The sequence below is a fragment of the Grus americana genome, chromosome 1 (assembly GCF_028858705.1).
Source record: "Grus americana isolate bGruAme1 chromosome 1, bGruAme1.mat, whole genome shotgun sequence".
Taxonomy (NCBI): domain Eukaryota; kingdom Metazoa; phylum Chordata; class Aves; order Gruiformes; family Gruidae; genus Grus; species Grus americana.
In genome coordinates, this window is record NC_072852.1 from 186,184,488 (window position 1) to 186,206,677 (window position 22,190).

The 22,190-nt window shown below is 40.5% G+C and overlaps 1 protein-coding gene across 6 annotated transcripts in view; it reads right to left on the reverse strand.

The window, feature by feature from the left end:
- The window catches only part of ENOX1 (ecto-NOX disulfide-thiol exchanger 1), a 370,433-nt gene that overhangs the window by 93,134 nt on the left and 255,109 nt on the right, over positions 1–22,190 (reverse strand). For all 6 annotated transcript variants that reach the window (XM_054809849.1, XM_054809876.1, XM_054809859.1 and 3 more), the window contains 3 exons: positions 10,721–10,894; positions 8,766–8,972; positions 2,092–2,325 (listed from right to left, as the gene is read on the reverse strand). In XM_054809849.1, the coding sequence (XP_054665824.1) occupies positions 2,092–2,325; positions 8,766–8,972; positions 10,721–10,894 (615 nt within the window). The remainder of the gene's footprint in view (positions 1–2,091; positions 2,326–8,765; positions 8,973–10,720; positions 10,895–22,190) is intronic.

The window sequence follows — 22,190 nt, forward strand, 5'->3', positions numbered from 1 at the left end:
ATGACTTTCCTTAAGAAAACAACTGCAAAGCATCTGCTCAAAAAACAATCTTTCAAGGTAAATCATGCCAAGGCAGATATATTTTGATCCGTCTTTTCTTTAGGATGAATTGTCCAGGCTTTTGCAGCAATGCAAATCTGGTGATATCCAGAGACCTGAGATATTGTACCCAAGTGTTAAATATGTGTGTGCGTGCGTGTGTGTACATATATCTATCATCTTCTGTTAGCTTCACTGAAGTCCGCATTTAAATTGTGAATGTATGATGACATGAACTGCCTTTTGCCAGAGTTAAAGAAGTTTCTTTAGTGTTGCTTTAGTTCAATTTTTAGGATGATTGAATGATTTTTTTAAGCAATAAATAATAAAGTTACCATTTTTGTTTCTTAATTATTTATATTAAATTCTGTATGTTTCTGAAAGTTTATTTTTATTTCCAGAGAAATAGTCATGTCCATGGTGTTGGTCTATATCGTCCTCAAATATTCCTATATTACACTTGTGCATATATGCCAAGCTCTGGTGAAATGTCCCTCAGGAGAACCAAAGCCCTAAATACTTGGAATAAGTTTTAATTAAGTATGGAAACTTCCCAGAATGAAAAGAAAAACCCTTCTAAATATAGACATCTTAAACATCTTGCAAAAATCCACATTCAGTTGCCTCAAGCAATGGCTAGCCATACGGAAGAAATTGTCCAGACTTCTTGCATCTTCTGGCTTAGTTCAGGAAACCTCTAGGCCTTACTACATAAAGAAAAACTTCCCTATAAAAGATTAACTCCTAAAATATTCAATTGAAAACAGATTCTGGGAACAGATGGATCTAAAACGCTCTACTGTATTGTATAACCTCTAGAAGAGCTGGATTGGAAGCTAAGTAAAAATTAAAAATTCTTATATTTGGATGTCTTTCCTCCTTTTCTCCTGGTTTATCAATCCATCTGGGTTATTTTACCAATCTCCCGGTTACTTAATGAATTATTTAATGACAGGAGTGTATGTGGTGAGAATATCAGCCAGCCAAACTAGTAACAGATGGAGGCAACAGTGACAACTAGCAGCAACCAATGCAGTACTCAAAGAGACAGTAGGGTGCATCTCTGCTCCATGCTCCAAGGATGCAACACTTTGCACCGTCCTTCTCCAGCTTCCCAAACACGTTTCATAGTTAGAACAGAGACCAGTGTGTTGACAGCTAGATAGCCTACATCTAATCTGGATAATTCTGAAACAGTGGCACAGAATCACAGTTTCTTGTGACCTGGCACACAGTAACGTAACGTGCTTGGCCACCACGTGGGGAAAGAATGCCAAATACAATTGCTAAACACTTAATGAAAACAAATACAACTCTAAGGGGTGTGAGGAGTTGTTTGCTTGATCTTTTTAAAAATTCTTTACCATGAATAATTTTATTTTTTTGCTTCTTACTTTCTGTGTTAACTATTAAAGACAGGAATCTTCAAGTTGCACCCTTGAAAAACATTGTCAGTGAGTGTACCTAGAAAAAACAAACAAGCAAGCAAACGCATACCAAAACAAGACGCTATCTCGCACAAGTAATTCTAACCCTAAAGAGGGAATGAAAGAATGGATGGTGTGTGTCAGAGATAAGTTGTACCACTGCATCTGAGGGCCACGTTAAAATGCAGCTCATGAGGGCAATTTAAATGTCAGGAATTGGGACAGTCGCATGCATCTAATATAGTAACATATCAGTCAGAGAACATTTCAGGAATCAGGCCTGTAATATGAAGGATGTTTGTAACAGGTTATCTTTATTACAAGAGCACTTCCAAGGTAGATCACGACAGCAACTGAGCAGAAAAAAACCCTAACCAAACAAACCACTAATATCCTGAAGGCTGTGTTTTAGCTGCTGAAGCACAGCTAGATGGACAGAGGTTATACATTTCAAGCAGGTGGGTGAGTATCATTACCATTGGCATAAAAATGGCAGAGGAATGGGGGAAAGCTAACAGGGCGAGCAATGAAATACATCGGAGTGAAATCAGCTCCCATGCTCTGACTTCTGGATGGCTCCCGCTCTTAAGAAATAATACACTGAAAAGTATCAAATGCTGCTTACCTTTCAATTTTTCAGCCAGCAAAGCAGCTTCGTGTTCAGAATAATGCATTATTGCCGGGGGAGAAGGAGGGCGCAGTCTGTCTTCTTCCATTTTGCGTCTGTGGCGTTCTTCTCGGGCCAGCATTCTTTGTTTGCATTCCCATTCATAAAAGTCATCTCTTGCCTGAGCAAAATCAACATGAAGGCGACCTGAATCCTTTTTGTCTGTGCTAGATCCTAATCTCATGCGGTAACCTGAAACCAACAAGCAGAACTAACTGTTGCAGGACTTCTTTGTTTGGGTTTTTTTTCTTTTCTTTGTCTTTTTCTTTTTTTTTTTCCTCCTCAAGTGCAGTTAAGTAAAAATGAACATTAACAGATTCCCACATTTCTACGCAGGATGTATCGATCCTCATATTTTCACAGGACGATAAACTTCCTTCCACTCATTTTTCCTCACAATTTTCTGCATCACCTATCAACATAGTAGATGGGCTGAAAAAGTCAACCTAAAGGTACAAAACCTACGTTCCTGCTTAGGAGTCTCTCAAAATATGTCATTTTTCTACCTGATACTCCCAACCTTTATAAGTGCAAAGGTCAGCTAAACAAAAAACAACTATTAAAAAAAGATCTGTTTTGGTCTGAATGTAAAGTCCTTCTTCCTCTGATCCTGCTGAGATCATGTGTAGTTTAGTGCTTTTCTCCAACCTGCCAAAGGAATTGGAAGTATGGGGAAAGATTGAATTTTATAAAAATCATGACTACAGAAGAATGAGAAAATTGTGCTACATAAATTCCTGGGCCACAAAGAGGGTGGTGCCATATCTGCATTGATGCTAGATCTCAAATTTTGAGGCTTTACAATTGCAAACACTACTTCCCAGTTCCCTATTGGAAATACTCTGGCAGCATCTATAAACCACCTACAAATGAATTAAGTTCAGCATTCTTTATATAATTTTAAAAGTGTGGATAGATATATCAGACATTTGCAAGATCCCTTTCAGAACAAATAATGAAACCTGTTGTGCCCCATCCTTAGTGATGTTCTAGACATTCATAATTTCGTCAATGTATCATATGCTAAAGCTAGCAGACTGCAAAGGCTTTAAGTCAGGGCTACACAGCAGTGCAACAGGGCCCTGCTCTGAGCTAAAACCCTTGACTGCTGTCAGAGGACAAACAAATCACGCCAGGGCTATAAAAGGAGCTTTTTGTGACCATACTGTGAAAGAATATATGCTACCTTTTTGCAAGTTTTATCTCCAAGGCTGAAAGATACTTTCAGAGCAGTTTCTCCAACTTTTAAAATGCTGAGAAAGTGTGAGAAAACACTACGTAGAAAGCTGTAAACAGATGCAGGTAAAATTAATCAGTTTGCACAGGGCTAGCTCTAATTTCTCCACGCCAACCTGCTGCAGTAGCCGCAGAAGCAGAGCAGCCCAGCAGAGACTTCTCAAATCACGGGACGCTGTGCAGACGAACTCTGTGCTGAGCTGGCATATAGGAGGCTCTTCAGAAACACAAACTATTACAACCACTGTGTAATAATTCCAGGGGCAGGAAATTCCTGTTCAAAACAGCAGGAAAAATGGTGTTTGCTGCTTTTGAACTGCAATCCAAGAGAACCTACCTTTCAGTCTTGTGGTTTGCCTGTGGTTTGAAGAGCTTCAGCACCTCACCACCACAGTTAAAACTCAGTTTTGAACTCTCTCCAGGGACAGCAAAGCTAAGACTTGTGTAGTAGATTAGGAGCATCTTTGCAAAAATGTGTATCTAGGTATACTTGGTTTGTTGTACTGCTGGAAAAACATCCTGCTGTATGAATACGACTGTCTGCACTACAGCACATATGAGACAATAGCTTCAAAGACATTAAATACCCATACACGTAGTAAACCCTCCAAAACAAACAATCCGGGTGCCTTTTGATTTGACATTTTCCTTTCAAACATCTTGTGGAATTCAGCGAAGTAGCCTGTCAGTGAGGAAAAGGTATGACTTTCATTTTCCAGCAAGGACTCCAAACCCAGATGAAAAACTCAAGCTAAGTGTTTCAGAGGTCCCTCAAAGCCAGAAGGCATCAGAAACTTCCATGGAACCTATCAATTCTGGTCTCCAAGGTTCACAAGCTTGGGGTGAAGTAGGACCGAGTATTGCAAGAGAGGCAAACAAGGGGACTGTTCGTTATTTTAAAGCTCCTCCATTTTGCTCTGCTTTCTCTTGCTTAGAGGAGTAAACACTACTTTTTTCCCCCAGAAGGCTATTTGTGATCATATATGTAGCTTTAGTCACAAGGTGTTGAAGGGAAGAATTACAGATGCACCATATTCAGTAAGCCATAATAGAAGAAGAGTGTGGGTGACCTTTCAGAGCTGGGCCCTGAACTACTGAGGGGGTAATTATGTGGTTTTATCCACAGAGGTGTAGGCACGAAGGGGTCAGCCAAAAGGGGTCAGTGGTGCAGCTACCCTGATAACCATGACAAATGTTAACCCCCTCAGTTTGACTCGCCAGCTGCATTCCTCAAATAGTGATTGCTCTGTGCCAAAACGGCATTATCAGCAATGTGAAAGGACACTGCCAAGGTGCCAGGTCTCGTGAACCTAAAATTAGATCTCCCAGCTGGGCTGTACTTTCCAGGAAGATGCAATCTCTCTTCCTCTCCCCCCTCTTTCGCCTCCGTTGGCAGGAGTGCACTGGGCATGGACAGACTGACAAACACAGTGCTGCTGGAAGTAAGACCCACTTAGGACTGTGCATCTACACGTTGTGTGTGCACCAGCAAAGCTGAGTTGTACTAAAGTGGCCCCCATTTTTGAAGTCAATGGGGATAATGGAAAAAGAAACGCAGAATAGTGTAAATTGCAGTCCATAACCCAGTACCCTGTGTAGCACTGGACAAACGGTTCCCTTTAGGTAATCAGTTTAAGTCCTTCCCAATTAGCAGATTTTTGAAATTGCCCATAAATCATACCGAAAAAAAAAATCTCACTGCTTGTTTAACTCTTAAGACTGATGATGGCCAGCCAGCCAGGTGGTTTCCACCAGCACAGAAACCTAGAATAACCTGGGTCGGAAGGGGCCTTGGATGTCATCTAGTCCAATCCCCCTCACAGAGCAAGATCAACTTCAAAGTCAGATCAGGTTGCTCTGGGCTTGGCTTCTTTCCTTTAACAAAAAAGCAAATGCCTTTGGCATGGCTTCTCATACCCTCCTAAATCAGGCTTTGCGGACACTATAGGACCAATGGCCTCGCCAGTGAAGAACAGACTCCTTGACGGGTTGATAGCCAGCAAGATGTTGGGTAGCAAGGGGTGCACAACTGGCAGGTCCTATTTTGTATATGGGATCCTCAGGTACCCATTTGGGTCGGCAACTTTGAACTGTGGAGCAGCTGGGAGGCTCGCTGTTTTCTGATACCATGCCTCCTTATCGATGTTCAAGGGTATTTGAATGTATGAGAGAACCACCTGCTATCGCTCCCCTTCACGCATGGGCAATGAATTGCCCTCACAGAACCTTTTCCTCATCTCTTTGCTCAGGACTGCAGCTACCACTAACTGCGTGCCTGGCTTGTAATTTTTAATTTCAGTTTTGCACACAATGGCAGAGGAAAAGACTTTGGGAACTTGCCAAGATCCTCACTTTAAAGGAGCAGCAACAGGAAAAATTAATGAGGGTGCTAAATAAAAATCAAACACAGTATTTCCATATCACAGATCTAGTCAAAACTCCCTGGCTTGACTTACCTTTCAGTGTTGCTATATTAGGGACCAGCCAACAGTTGCTTTCTGACTGGGGATCTAGATCAGAGTGTTGATGATCAGTGAGAACATAAAATAAAACCAGTACACAGTATCAAATGGAACCCACAGGGGAAAATCAGCACAGGAGAAATGTATACTCAGGCTTTCGAGGTATAAACAGGTCTGTCCCAAGCCACCTGCTTGTCCTGTGTTTTCAAGTCCAGCACCATCAATATTTGCAGGAATTACTGAATTGTCAGCCACAAAAGTACATACAGCTTGGAGAAAGAGCTTCTTCATGGGCTGGTATGTTGATTTTAGAAAGTCTTTACCTCAGGAGATCAAAATGTAACTTTCAGGGCTAAATGAAAACTGCCCTTCCTCAAGTCAATGTTTTTATTATAATCTTTTACCCATCTCCCAGTCTCCTTTTCATACACATTTACTTGGGAATAGAACGGGAAAAAATCAGTGATTGAACTACTTGACAGATTTTGTAATCACTTGCACTATTCTGATGATAAGCACAGGATAAATACTAAGTTTGATGAGATTAGATGGGATAGACAGATAAAACTGATTAGGTAGACAAAATTATCATTATATTACAGATATCAAAGGCATGAATCTCCCCTAATATAACACGCATACTATATTAACTACAAATTCCTTTTGTACGTCTCTTTTGTCTCTGACAGGGAAAAGAAAATGCCTTAACAATATGCTTTATCCCCAGCATTTCAGAATACATTGTGTTTGAAAATGGAATAAAGATTGGTTAAACCCCCCCAATATTTCAGTACAAATAAAACATGCCCCTGCCTAGTGCCAGACCTCCCTGCTCTGCAGTGCTGAGGAACAATCAGTGCTCCCTTTTTCATCTGAAGACTTCAGCGCTGGTGGTAAAAAGAAGTGAAACCTGACTGCAGCGTTCCCCTTATTCTAAACGCACACTCCAGTGTGTTATGAATGAGGACATATGGGCAGCACAGGCAATTTCCTACTAATCATCAAATCTGGCCCTCCAGGATTTAAGGCATATAAAACTAAAATAAAACTAGACTTGGAGTGAAGCAAAGAGTGCAGTCAACTGCCGAGAAGCAGAAAACAGAGCTAGAGGGACACTGGCTCTAGCCCAGAGTGGCAGCCTTTATGTTTCTGAGCTTTTCTTTACTCTCTTGCCACTGTTTTGTTTATTATATACAGTAATCCCAGGTCCTACTGAATGTGGTGTGCTCCTCCTCTACTCTGTCACTTGTGGAGATGGGGCTCCCTAGACAGAAGTTAGAAGTTTGGAAATGTGCTTCTGCTTCTTACTGCTGTGATGTCTGTAATCTACCCCAATGAACTACAGTATTATGAAACTAGTAACTGAATAAGCAAATAAACAGGAATGATGGAAAATGGGAAGAGAAGATGATGAAGGAGGAAGAAATGAAGTGAAAATTTAAAAAAGAAAGAAAAAAACAGGGTGGAATGAAGATCTGGAAGAAACTGAAAATACAGCAATATTTCAAAGAAATGTTTATATAGACCTCATAAAACTCACAATTTTCTGTTGCTCTTCAAATAGGTATTTAAAGCAAGCAGCCAAGTTAGGAGAAAAGCCTACAAACCCAAACACAAAAACCTTTATGAAACAAAGGAGCTAGGTTTTTCCTGATCACATATTTCAAAAGTTCAGGTGTTCTTTTCTTTCTTTCTTTCTTTCTTTCTTTCTTTCTTTCTTTCTTTCTCTCTTTCTCTCTTTCTCTCTTTCTCTCTTTCTCTCTTTCTCTCTTTCTCTCTTTCTCTCTTTCTCAGGTGCAGTTGATGGTGATTTGAGACACCACTTGTTTCTAGCTGTGTGAGCTTCCTATGGAGACCTACAGGACTTTGTGGTTATGTCCTTACTGCTCAACAGAAGATGGTTTGGGTGGGAGGTCAAACAAGGTATCCCTAATTGTCAGCTGCCTCCTAGTCTCCATTTTGGATGGTCCCAGTGGGTCCTCTTGAGGTCACCCTGCACAAGGTAGGTGGCTGTAAGCCAGTCCGTGTCAGCTTGTGCTGGCCAAGGAGCAGTCCCTGGCCCTTGTTTATTTAAGAATACCTTACATGTGGGGTGAAAGTGTTACACTACACTTGTGGGGCAAAACAAAGCTTGTGGGTCTCCCCAGGATGCAGAAAAGGAATGAACCAGCCTGTGGACATACACAGAGGGGATGGGATCTAGTTGAGAAAGGTGAAGAAAGGCTCGGTTAGGAAGCCAATCCTTATATGAAGGCACCTGTAACCTAAAGAGCGCACTGACAGTCACTGAAGCCTGATATGTGAAAGCAGAATTGTTTTTCATCTTTTTTCTTTTTTTCTCTGTGAGTTAGAGGGTTTTTTGTCTGTTCCTTCATTCAAAAATAAAAAGAAATTCTGAAATTCTACACCTGAGTTTCTGTGGCATTTGTTGTCCTGGGAGGCAACAGACGTAGCCCACAGATGGAGCTCAGAATCTAACCCAGGCGGTAGCTGAATACATGCACACATAAAGGCAGACTTTATTCAGACTGCACTGCAAATCTATAAAAATATGCCAATGAAATTGCCAGCCTATCAGAGAAATTGGCACTGGAAAACAGCAGCATACCTGGCCTAGTGCCCTCCTCCTTCTACAACCTGTGAGCAAAACTATATAAACCTGTGTAAATCGAAAATAAGATTGTTCTATAGTGAATTTCAGGATCTGTTGCATTGTTGTGGGATGGCAGGAAATTGCTCCCGGGTAAGCAACACACAAAACCACGCACAAGTCTTGGCAGACAGAGAAATACAGAATTGCCCCTTGCCACTCCAACCTACAGCCACTGAGCTCAAGAAAGACTTGCTGAGATAAAAGCTAAGAAAATAAGCAAGCATTAGCATCACAAAATACAAATGAGAAGCAAGGAAAATCCATTAAAGAATGTGAAGTACCAGAAAGGTAAATGGCTTTATCAACCATGAACTCCTCTGCAAAACGAATGTGACAAAAATTCTTCTTGCTTTTCCGAATTGCTGTTATATCTCCACACTGTTCAAAGACTTCCTGAATAATTTCCTCCGTCGCATTTTCTGGTAATCCTCCAACAAACACTGTTTTACACCCAGGAGGTCTCTCTCTTGTTGAAGGTGGTGGAAGATCTAAGTCAAAACAGAAATCACATTGGAATACAGAATTTGCCTTTTGATCCATTGGCTCTGTTCATTCCCCTAATCAGTTTGGGGCAGCAACAGTTATTTGACATAGCATGGAGGCGGGAGAGAGGGAGAAGCAAAATAATTTAATATTGCAGAGATTGCCCAAAAATGATTACTTGAATCTAAACCTTTTCAAGTTTTAGGTGGTGTTTCAGAGATTAATTCCTGCCACTGTGGGTTGTTCTCCAGGACAGACAGTAAGGTCTAAAAGGATCTTTCTTTTCCCTGCACAGTCACACAAAAAATAGAAAATACTTGGTTTCAAAGCAGGGGAGTTTCTGCAATGGGTTTGACCCGGAGCACAGATCTCAAGCCCCGGTCCAGCACATTCAAAGACTGAACTTCACCATCTCTCATTCATACCCATCACTCGCCACACTCGCCAAGTGTGTGGGTCCCCTAGAAGCCAGCCCATGCTGTGTACACCCTGGGCACTTGGGCTGGACACTTTTCCCAGGTCTTAGATATAATTTCATTTCTGTCGCAGAGTACAAGAGCACAGCAAACAGCAAAACAAAGTGGGAAACACGACAAAGTGACAGCATGATGAAAACGCTCTGCCGGTTATCTGTTTTGTCTTGTTGCCAGATAATGGAGCGGATGCCAGCACACGGGAAGGATAACCTCACTGTTTACAAGTGCTCATGAGGTGGAGAGGCTAGAAATGTTATTTTTATGTGTATATATGTAAATATATATATATAAAATATATACACACTTAAATCAGAAAACTATTAAATTTTTGAAGGCTGTATAAAAAATATACTCTGTCATAACACTTCACCTTGTTTATATGTAGATTACTAGAGCATTCCTCTAAAAGTAATTCTCTAAGAAGGAATCTGATTGATAAGACTTAGTTTTTTGGCCCTTTAACACAGTAAATGGGATTATAACCTTAAAATATACATATATACATCTTCACACACAGAGCCAGTTTGATTAAACCATGACCTGGGTACACCGTAAATACAAAGCACCAGATTATTTGCTTAATTTTCTCTTCTGTCTTCACAGCGATAGTGAAAGCCGCTGGTCTGATGGCTCTGAAACTAAACTCCTGGGGCTAACATACACAAAATCAGGCTCTGTGCCTGAGCTGGTGGCTCAGTGGGAAGAGTTTTCCATTTGCACAAAGTCCCAGGCGGGGCAGAAGAAAGCCTGGTCCTGGCTCTCGAAGAACACAAACAGCTCATCCATATGCTGCCCCCCAAAAAATGGCAAGAAAGGAGCCATAATCCCCCTTTCCCTCCATCTCCCCCAGGTAGGGACCAGAGCTAGTCAGTGTTTGGGTGCAAGGTGCTGTGTTCAGGGACACGACCCCAGACTGGTCTCTAACTGCGGGCACCCGAATAGGAACATGGAGATGATCAGCACCGTAAAATCATTATATTTTGTGACACTTTAAAGGAAAGACAGATTTCTACTATGAGTAGTGCAGATATTCAGGCTCTGTTAGCTTTGTTTAAGTAAGTATTTTTCTTTTTTATACAAACTGCGTAATTCTTTTTACAAGACCTTGCAGAGATAAACAAACACGCTCTGATGCCGCATTTTACACACAAAGCAGAACTTAGAAGGAAACATCATACTTGCCTATACTTTATTTAAAAAACATAATTTTTATTAGATAAAAAATATTCCATGCAATATATTTAGGAAAATAACATTCTTTCATCAGATGCACTTACTTGGGTTTGGAGGGAAGAGCGTGCAGCTTTTGCAGTGAATTATTTCTTTGACTACAGGCACATCTGTTGGTGGTGGTGGCGGCACTAACCCCATGCCTGGTATCATTGGGTTAATTGGAGTGATTCCAGTCATCATGCTAAGGCTTGGATCAAAGCCTGGTACACAGATTGAATCTGTAAATATATAACATAAAATCCTGGCTTATAAATCTTGAAACCACTTGTTACTATTTTCTTGCACAGACAGTTTTGCTTTAGGCTTTTTTTTTTTTTCCCCCAAGCATCACTGTTAAAAAAAAGAGGAGAAGGGAAAAGGAAAAATAGAAAAGGGAAAAGGCAGAGCAATAACATGGAGTGAGGGAGAGGGAGATGCATTTTCAGTGAAAAAAATAAACTATGCATAAAGAAGGGAATGTTACATAATTTAAAATATTAATATGACTGAGTAAAACACAGCACATTAAAGTGTAAAACCATCCACCATGAATATCTGTTATTATCTGGAATGCAATTTTCTGTTTCATAATGGTACTGTGGTGTTTACATTGCCTTCTGACCAGAGCTTACAAAGAATATAATTTAACATAGATATGCCCTCTCCATCTAATTGTCAGACAGATTTATCACAACATAGCCTTCTCACATAAGTGACTTTGATTTACGAACACTACAGAGAAAGATCCATTTCTGGCTGTTTTATAGAAGTGTAGTTAGCCAAGACTTCTAACCATTTTAGCCTGGAATATAATGTTTCAGCTGCTTAGAATGGGGTCTTTTTGAACCTTGGAATTAATTCCTTCTTGTCCTGCTATTTAATCGGATTAGTAGATTCTCTTCGACACATGTATTATTAAAATATACCACTACAGCCCCATAAAGTAAAATGCATATTTGGCAAATGTTACTCTTTCTCCTTCCTGATCTCTTTGCCAAGACTTCCATACGTATTATTTAAAGCTGAAAGATTTACCGGGGAGCACCAGTGCTGTAACACCAAGAATTGTAATAAGCAGATGTTTCAGATGAACTGAGAGCCAACTTCTGAAATTTGCTTTCGTTAAAAACAAGGCTTTGGGTTTCTTGAGGCATAATGAATAAAATATTTTGAGAGACCGATGTCTTTGTTGGCATAACACTGCTGCTATTTGGCATCATCAATTATTTAAAAGAAGAGAGTTACTTTGGTGTTCTGCAGGTTTTCTGCTGAGTTTTCTGGCTAGCAACTGGAAAGTATTTAATGATACATGTAAACGTGGGGTTTGGTAGCTCGGGAGCTTGTTTGTTTTGAAGAAGCAAAGAGGGAACAAGTCCTTCTCTAGGATTTTATATATAGATATAGATATGAAATTTGAGCTACATTTCCTACAAGGCAGCATGATCAATGGAATGTGACCAGAGAGGCCTGTTTCTTCATCCTAAATCTGCTGCTGAGAAGCTATGTGACCCTGGGTCAGTCTGCTGACCTTTCTGTATCTTAATTTCTGCATCTGCAAAACAGGTATAATAATACTCACTTACTGGTGAGGATTAGCTCATATTTATACCACTTTACAGGTGTAAAGCACTCTGTGGAGGCTGAAAATTAGCATTACGATTCCTGTGAAACATCCATAATCATCTTCTCCGAGAAACACAACTGAGGATTGAGAACCTCTACTTCAATAGAGCTCGTATCTGCCTCGGCCGCACACTCCCTGCTCTCCACGCACTGACTGCGAGCCTTCTTCACTTTCAGGCAGTTCTGTACAACAAGCATAGCAAGTGCATAGCAAGCAAGGATTTGCTTTAGGCTTATTGAAGACTAGTATTAATGAAAACTCATGATATTACATTACTTTTTTTTAATAAGTGGGCTTATGAAAAAGGATTTGCTCTGGGTGTGATGCTTTTTTTCAATATCGATGTATATGCATTGCTTTTCAGATTAAGCTTTGAAACTCAGAGCCTGTCATTTATTCCACGGGATGCAGCGGTGGCCCTATTAAATATTCATGGCTAGTGAATGCTGGGAGATAAAGTCAGAGGTGAAAGGGCAACACAGAATTCAAAGAAGTCCTTAGGCTATGCTAATTTGCTTGATCTCATTTTTAAAAGTCACTTCTGACAGTCACAGCAACCCATCCTGTGCAGCACTCCCCTGCTGCGAGTGGAAGTCCATCATTACTACTCGCTGCTAAAGCAGCCCGCAGAGCTCCGCGGCACGCAAGGTGGAGCACCACAGTAGCACTCAACGCACGGTGTCATACCAATCTTCTCCTAGGATCAGGGAAAACTGGGACTGGAAAGATGCCAAGGGAGACATCTCAGCCATCCCTGTGGAAAAATGTAGGATCAGCTACAGTCCTAGCTATTTAATTTCATATTAAATCCAATACCCGCGGTAGACCCACAGCATTCTGAGGCAAGGATGGAGCAGGTGGAAACCTACAAGAAGATGGACAGAAGGCCAAGTTCTCCCTGTCCTGTATGGGCCTTTCAGGTCCTATGTGACAGCCAAGGAAAACCATTGTCATCTGGCAACTGCTACCACAAGTTGCATCTAACTATTGCCATTCTCTCTTTAAGACAACTATTAGATATATTGCAGCTTCTCTACAGGAGTAGCGAACTGAAACAGCAGCAAGCTCTGCCCAAACCACAGACACATGCTCTCCCTCAAAGGAAAGATGGCAGATTTCAGTAACGTACAGTTTTCTGAATATTCCTCTGTCAGTGGTGAAGACACAGAGAAAAACAAATCAAAGGGAGATGGCAACAAGGACACTCATGTCCACAAACACTGCTAATATGACCTCAAAAGGGAGCTGAGAGGAAGAGCTTTTAGGTTGTGGGCCAACCAAAGCAGGTTTGAGATTTAAGTGGAAGAAAATTATTTGCCACTAATTCCTGGCATGTCTAAGGAAATGTGACTTTGTAAGTAACTTTGCTTGTGTTAAATAAGTACATGGCTTTGTCATCAGTTTCTCTTACAACTGGATTCAATCTACAGCAGCATGAGCAGAGTGCTGGGGGCCAACACTCCTGAAACATCCTTCTAGGTGTGCTGGGACTACGTGCCTCTAGAAGGTGATTGTGCTGAGGGATATTGAAGAGGACTGAGTCAATAATTCTTGAAATCTAATTTCGTATCTTGCAGGCACTAATCCAAACCCCACTAAGGTCAAAGGCAAGACTACTGAAGGCACGAACAGCTTTTAACCAGGACCAGGTTTGCTTTCTCTGTCCTCTTCAATCAGTTGCTTCAATGTGTTAAATTGAGAATGAAATGCTTCCATACATCACATCATAAGCACTGAGAGGATGCAGGAGTACCATCTGTACAGCATCCTGGAAATGAAACTAATTTTCTGAATACTAAAACCTATTACTATGCATGCAGCGATGGAAAATTCAGCTGGATTTCTGAACAGTGAAGATCTTGTTCAGATCCACGAAGATATTGGTGGTGCTTGCATCTACAGAGAAGCTGATGCATGCCACCTGCATATTGCTGACAAACCACAAAAAGAGCCTACAGATGGGATGTCCAAAGGAAATACTGGCCTGGACTCTGAGGTGCAGAGAAAAAGGAACTGATAAAGTCACTGAAAGGGAAAGTCAAGAAATTTGCCACATCTGTGACAGGATCCAGAAAAATCCCAAGTTTAACTATATTAATGCTACCGAGTGGTGCAATAATAGAAGTTGGATATATAGCTCTTGTCTAGGGACAGAGGACAATCATCCATGAGCACCACCACTGCAGTCTGCTCCACATCCTGGCATAAGGTCTACTTGGAGCAGGAGCAGGACACCAGAGTTAGAGCTCAAGACAACTCCTGTTGAACTCACCGGTAAGTTTGCTGGTCTTTAGAATCAGAGATACTGATAGAGTTATGCAGAATTACAAAAATGGGAATCAACCCTGCCCATGTACATTTTTTTAACAGATCCATTTGGATATATAATTATTAAGATATTGCAGATATGAATATGGTACGTTAAACACAGATACATTAAATTTACATACTACACATCTGAAGAGTCAAACAAGTAAAATTTTACACTTTCAATGATCATAGCATTATTTTTAAGGGATCTATACATATATTTATGCAGCTAGGTAAGGGTTTATGATCTCTTGGAATTATAAAAACCAACCTGGCAGAAGAGAGAAGGTTTACATTTGAAAAATGTTAATAAGTAATCACTAAATGAAGTCATTAAAATGAAAATTAATCAGAGATAATAAAGAACTTTAAGAATGGAAAAGGACACGTTGCTCAAGTTAGAGCCCCTACAGATTATGTATATAAGGCTTGAATATTCACACATTTGTACAAAAAAGTAAAAGTACTGAACATCAATATTTTCAAGTCCACATTCTGCCTAAATTTGGCAAAATGAGTTAATTCCTTTTTCATCTAGTAAGAAATTGGCATGGTGGAGAACAATGAAAACCGCTGAAGAACAAATATCTGGAATTGGCAGTCAGAGAGGCAAGAAGAAAAATCTTCTTGAACTCCTGGAGTAGTTTTTAAAGCTCCTTTTTCTTTCAAGTAGAATATAGAAAGAACAAAACATTTCACATGAAATCTTTGGGTCTGGAAAAAATAGAACAATAAAATCCCTTTAAGGATAACTATATTCTAACACAGTACACAGTGTAAAACAATTGCTTTTATTAGTTTGCATTTTGAGAGTGCAAGAGCAACTTTGTCATCCATAAAAATAGCCACACAATCTTGGAGAAGCATCCTCCTTTCCTTCTTTGGCAACAGCTGCTGTCTGAATCACCTTCTGGTTTTGCCCAAATAACATGGATGCACACTCCAGCCAACTGCGCTTTTGGGGATTGCACTCTACCGCCAGTACTAAGTTACCACCCCATTTCCACCAGCCCTTAACACAAGTTACATATCTGCTCAATATTACTTTTTAAGTATGTAATCCCCTACATGATTCTCAGTATTAGCCCTTCGATGTATCATTTGTTTTGCCTGCAACTACCAATTGTTTCTGTGGTGTTTTATGACAGCAGCCAAGTTGTATTTCCGCTGGCTGCATAAGAACACCCATGTGTGCAAACACAGATTTGTTTGTGTGCCCTTACTCACACACATGGAAGGTTTCCACCACGGACAACCGGCAGCCTGCCGGTGGCTACGGTGCTCAGACGTGCTGGTTGAACACACAGAGAGACGGTGAGTGGTGAAAACAATGATCTGAACGCAAAATAGCTAATCAAAATAAAAAAAACATTGAAAGGGTCCCCAGGGCCTGGGAGTGATAATTTCACACCTAAGAAAAACAGTCTATTTTTTGCTAGGGTTGAAAGACAAAAAAAGATCTGGTTCCAGTAATGGAGTTGCCTGCCAGCGTGCACTGCAAGGATTAGGACAGTCCAGGCAGCAGCTGGTAATAAATGTAGTAAGATACTCGTTAAGTTATGGTTTCTGTGGAGAAAAAAATAAAAGCTTCTGGAGACTAGAGATTTGATTGTGCACTTCAGAAACACCATTGCTGAGTATTTCAAGACTGAACGTAGAGTTGATATCTAAAAGCTGAGATTTAAGTTTTCCTGAAAAAGTCTGCCTCCCTCAAAACAAATACATACATATATTTTATATATATGCGAGTACATATTACTTGGCAGTTGCAAAGAAAGAGTAGTTTTTTTCTTTTCCCCTCGAATGAAGGAATACCCTTATTAGCAAATGTTATTATTCTAATAACTTCTTGTGGTTTTATCCAAAATTCTCTCTTAAAACTCTACAGTCTGCCAATGTCTTTATCCTCATGTTAGTCTCCTTTTTTCTGTATCATGAATTAAGAATGAATATTCAGCTGCAAGGTTGGGTCACTATTTCCCCTCGTCAATCAACTCTTACCATCTTCTGGGCTTCAGGAAGCTTTTGGTGGAAGAGACTCATTTGGTCAGTATTATAGGGCTTTTCTCAATGTAACAAGCCTTCCTCACTGGAAAAAAAAGAAGATAAAAGTGGGCATGGCAGTAGGGCACCAGGTCACCGATGTGCCAGTTTAATTTGATCCAGCTGGAGGAGCCCAGTTGTGGAGCACCGCTATCAGCACCAAAGAGCCAGACCTTGGAACGCAGCAGCATGGCAGCCACCAGCATCTTCCAGTACATTTCCTTGTCCAGTTTAGACGTCATCAAACTTCTAGACTTCTCTGTTTCTAAAATAGATGCTGGATTGTCTGGTAAACTTCCAGACACATTCCAATAAACAAAGGTGGGGTAAAAAAATGTCTGACAGCTCTTTCATTTGACCAGCATAACCACTATCATCCTGCCTCAGAGCAAGGGCCACCTGACTGTGGCCAGTAGCAGGTGCCCAGGGAAACAGTAAGAAATAGGCAGTTAAAGAGCAAACTATTTTTAGCTTGTATACATTGAGTGCTTACACACTGCCAGTGGTAGAGATCACAACTGAACAATCCTTTCTAGAAGGCACCTATTCCACATGACCTGATTTATACCTTTTCACTAAGTCCTACTGTGCACCTATTTATATTGTGAATCTGTTGGAACCTGTTTGTATCTCTAGCTTTCACAGTGTCCTGCTATTAGGGTAGTAACTGAGTAGGGAAACGTGCTTCCTTTGCTTTGCTAAAACAAGGTATTGGGCAGTTCCAGGCACACCTTCCAGTTCTTTCATCCCGAGAAATCGTGAATAGATGTTCCTTATTCACCTTATCCAAAAGATTACAGACTTTCTTTCTGCTTTTATATTGTGCCACCTGTTTGGCATGTGATCTTTGTCTCCGCAGAGCTGCTGCAAAGGAATATGGATATGGAACCCCTGACTGTGGTCCCTTTTAAAACCCTGAGAAGGTAACTGCATGTGCAGAGATGTCTTTGTAGGTGCTCATCTAGCCCTGAATTTTTGAATAACTAAATATTAAAAATATGGGCAGATTCCCTTAAATAAGCACTGCTTGTACCCAATCGATGAAGCACCATGTGGGCATAGGACTCCTGCAGGAAAAGGAGTAAGGCACGTACCATCAACATCCATGTGTGTGTCCGCGCACATGTGCACGAGTGTATTTGGAGGAGTGGAAAGGAGTGAATGAAGGATGGGCAGGATATCACCTCCTTGACCTCCAGCTTTCTCAGTTGGCCAGGGGATCCATCTTAACACCATTCAGCAGGAGCTGAATTGTGTGAAACAGAGCCTGGACTGTAGCAAAAACAAGTCTCTACGGGAATTTTGACAAAAATGGGGGGTGAGGGAAATCCAGACGAATGTTTCTCATTAATAATCAACCAAGTAATAATTTATATGAACTCCACAGTGTCTGCCAGACCCACTCCATAAACAAAGCCCTTGTAGCATCATCAAAACACTTGCCACTTGAAAATTACTTCTATGAGACATATATCACTGACAAAGCTTTAGGGCTGTATTACTGTACTTTTGCTTTTTTGAAGAAAGCACTGTGTCTGCAGAGAGGAATAGTTTACAGCAGACAATCCTGAAACTTTAGATGCTGTTTCTCAGAGCTGGCTATGCTGTAGCTGAAAATACTAAAAGCAAATGTGGCCTCCTTTTGATCCCTGCCCACAAAATTACACGACAAACACTATATTTAGAGCAATATACATGACAAAAACTAAATTAAAGAAAATCACCTTCTCTTTTTACAAGTAAATCAGGGGGTGAATCCCTCCTGGTTCATCCTTTATTGCCGTGGCGCTTGGCACAACAGGACCCCAATCTTGTTTAGAGCTTCTAATGCAATGCAAATAATAGGAAAGAATGGCAAATGATAATAATACAACCAAGTGTTATCACGATTGATGCCACTCTCCTCCTAAGATGCAACTTCAATGCTGTTGTGTAAAGAAATCTACAGTGTTACTGTAATGTTATTTCTATTAATCCTTCTGCTTATGGATAGCCACCAGTGTCATTTTGGAGCCTATCTGCCCATGGTCAATCCATTTAGCTTCCCCTTAGAACAGCTCTGCAAAGAAGCACCTGACAGGCAAGCCTGAGAATGAGCTGGAAAATTCAGGACTTAACGTTGAGGGAGTCTGATGACGGTTTGTCAGTTTTTCACGGCTGACAGCTGCATGTGTAAGAAACTAGAGTCAGAAAAAATTGACTAATCTTAGTCTCCATCCACAATCAGCTGCTCTTCCATGTGTAGAACCCCATTGCCAAGGGGGGAAAAAGATAAGCAGAAAAATAGGGAAGAAGGAAAAAAGTAAAGAGAAAAAATCAAAAGAAATGCAGGGAAGAAGATGAAGGAGAGGGAAAGATGAACAGACAACAGTACTGTCTGGAATCTCTGTAGGATGGGTCCATGCACTATACACAGGCTGTTTTGACCAATGCCAGGATTTTGAAGGATTCATGAGATTGTAGCACCTCACGATGTCCAGATTGCTGACCTTCCTAAAGTCCCTGCTGCTTAAGAACTGCTCCACACAGTAGGAACAGCGGGCTTCTTCCATCTCCTCATCAATAAATCTCTTCCTCATATGGGGTCAGTCACAAGTTCATTGTGAAGAAAATAACAAAACTGCAAATTCTGCATGCTGCCACCTGATCCTCAGTTGATAGCTCCAAAGCTGGTTTGTAAAAATATGGACCGGCCAATATGCAAGATGCAATGTAATACATTGCTTGTATAATGTAAAATGTGTGCGGCTGTATTTCCTGACTTTCAAAAGTGTTCGTGCACTTAGTATATGCTGCTTGGGATAACTCTCTCCAGTTTTGCACCTCTTCATTCCATTTCTCCGGTTTTGGCCTCATCACAGTGGGCTATTCAGTAAGTCCAGCTTTAGCCAAATAATGTAGCTTCTCTAAGCTCCCTCCATTGGAAGTTGTTCAATCTGTTTGCCTAATGAACCTTTTCCTAAAGTAAAACTTTGCTATGTTCCTTGAAAATGAGATCACCTTTCACCTCAAAGTTCTGGAAAACGAGAAAAGAATTAAATAAAACATGATTATATGGCCTAGGAACTGTCAATGAATTTTTCTTTACTTGCTGTCTATGAAAGTGCTGTATTCTGGAAATTCGAGAGGCATTTGTATGGCACAAAAAGAAAAAAAAAGGTTATTGGAAGATAAAAGCACCTAAGTAGATGAATACTGAAAAGAAGTTGGAGAAATAGGAAAAATTTCAATTCCCAGGCTAGGCTGATACTGAAATATAACCCTTGTAACAGATGAAACATAAAAAGCCTCCAATATGTAAAAGATGGTAAAATATCATCTTCTGGATATTAATGTGACCTCAGAGAAAATGTGGGGGAAAAAAAAGAAATTCAGACATTTCATTGGACATTTCCTAAATGAAAACAAAAAGCACTAATTTTTCTCATGAATCATGAAAGAAGTTCTGGCTATCAATCTGGCATTACTGTGTCGATCCTTGAATCTGTGGAATGCATACAAACACTCTCCTTGCCTGGTTCCAGGGTCACAGGAGTAACAACCACCTTGCTGAAACCAGAATGAAGCTGTACAGTCCAGAAAGGCGTATCACCTGCATGAGCAAGTTCTTGCACAAACAAAAGAAAAACTGGGCTCTGTCAGACTGAAGGATCCTCCTTTAGCCCAGAAACCTGCCTTAACAGCAAATTCCTAATTTTATTTAGTACCAGAACAGGGCAATCCTGAAGCAAAACCTCCACATAATGATCTCCCAATCTCCAACACTCTGCAGCTCAGGGGCTTCCAAAGCCAGAGGAAGTTCTGTGTTGCCTTCAGGTTTATTTTTGGATGAAAATACCAATGAGCTTTATTGCATGGGATGTATTTCTCTTGGTGTCATTACTGGAGATGACAGAAAGTTGTCTTGAGAAATCAGCTGGAAAATCTTTAGTGACGATATTTCAAACTTTTAACCAAGTTACCCCATCTGCGTGCTTCTCCTTTAAAAGCCTGAGCAAGCAGGCATAAGAGAGACTTAAACTGTAATGTTAAATGATTGCTCCTAGTACTATTTTGCTAGTTTCTTCATGTTAATCATTTAAATAGTAGGGTCCAAATTCCTAAAACCATTGTATCTTTAATCCAAAGAGTACTGAAGGAGGGTAAGTATACCAGATGTAGTATAGATTTGCTGGCTATAAATTAACGCAGTAAGAAATCTTGTTATTTTGTATTATCCTCTATTAGAACCATTTGACCTCCGTACAGTTTATGGCAATATCTTGTAGGACAATATTTGCATGCTCTGTGCATGGGCAGAATACCTGCTGGATTTTAATTTGATTAACTAACTGTTGAGTAAGTAATAAAGTGGTACTTGGTGAATTAATAAACTGTTTATTGGTTAAGAATTAACCAAGAATCCTATCTTGAGAAATACTATGCAACATAAAACAGAAGCCAGAGTTGATAGCAGGAAGTAATGCTCCTGAGTGTCTATAAAAAAAGCTGTCTTAATTAAACTCCAATGCACTATGACAAAGCTATTTTGTTAGATTTTGGCTTTAAAAGCCATCCAGCATCTCAGCGAACTGAAAACATACCCATGTACTTAGGTCTCATTGCAAATATAAAGTGTTACTACAGCTCCTGAGGACCATGAGAAACCATTAAGCTGCTCTACAGAAGCAGGTATCTTAGCTAACGGCAGGCTCAGGCCATGGGCAGCTTATCTCTGTAGAAAACAGAAGGATTTCTGAGTTCACAGGGGTCTCAGCCAGGTATGGCCTGAAGACTTGGTAGCCACGTGGGGATGAAGAGAGCGAGCTCTGGTGACTAGGGAGCTTGCACATAGACATAGATGACGCAGGATGTAAAATCAGACACAAGTGACTAAAGGAACAGGCATTTTGCATTGAGGAGTATGGGATGAAAGCCGTATAAACCAAGAGAATGGAAAGCACCATCCAATGTATGATTCCTTCTACATTCAAAAGAGGAAGAATACAAAAAAGCCCCATGGAATTGAGGATCTGCATGAGCACTGTGGCTCAGGTAACCATCTTTTCTTCAGCTTTGGATAACCTGCAACTTCTCAGTTTTGGGCTAGACATCTGCCAGAAGGAAGGATAATAAAGTGTGCTAGAGAAAAACAGAGTATGTGGCTTACGAAACAGGAGATTTTTTTTAATCTTTCCATTGTTACACCTGTGATTTGTTCTCAATCTCAAACAGATTAAATAAAGAAAAGATTAAATAAATATAAGCTATAAGCTTCCACATGTTAGCATTGTCTTGACCTGCAGCTGGTAAGTTCATTAATGTAATACTTTGAGCTAAAAGTATTTAGAATGATAGTTTCTGAAACATCTCTTCATTAGCTAAGACTTCCTTTAACTACCTCTCCCCTTCTCAAATTTCGCAGGGTTTGAAAATTTCCTGATGCATTCGCTGCAATTCAAGATGATGCTTCAACTTCCCTTTCCACCTACGAGTCTGACTGATTTTTTTTAGATCTTGATGATGTAAGCACAAGGGCCCTCTCGGCTCTCTGAAGTGCCTGTTTCAGGCAGCCAGAC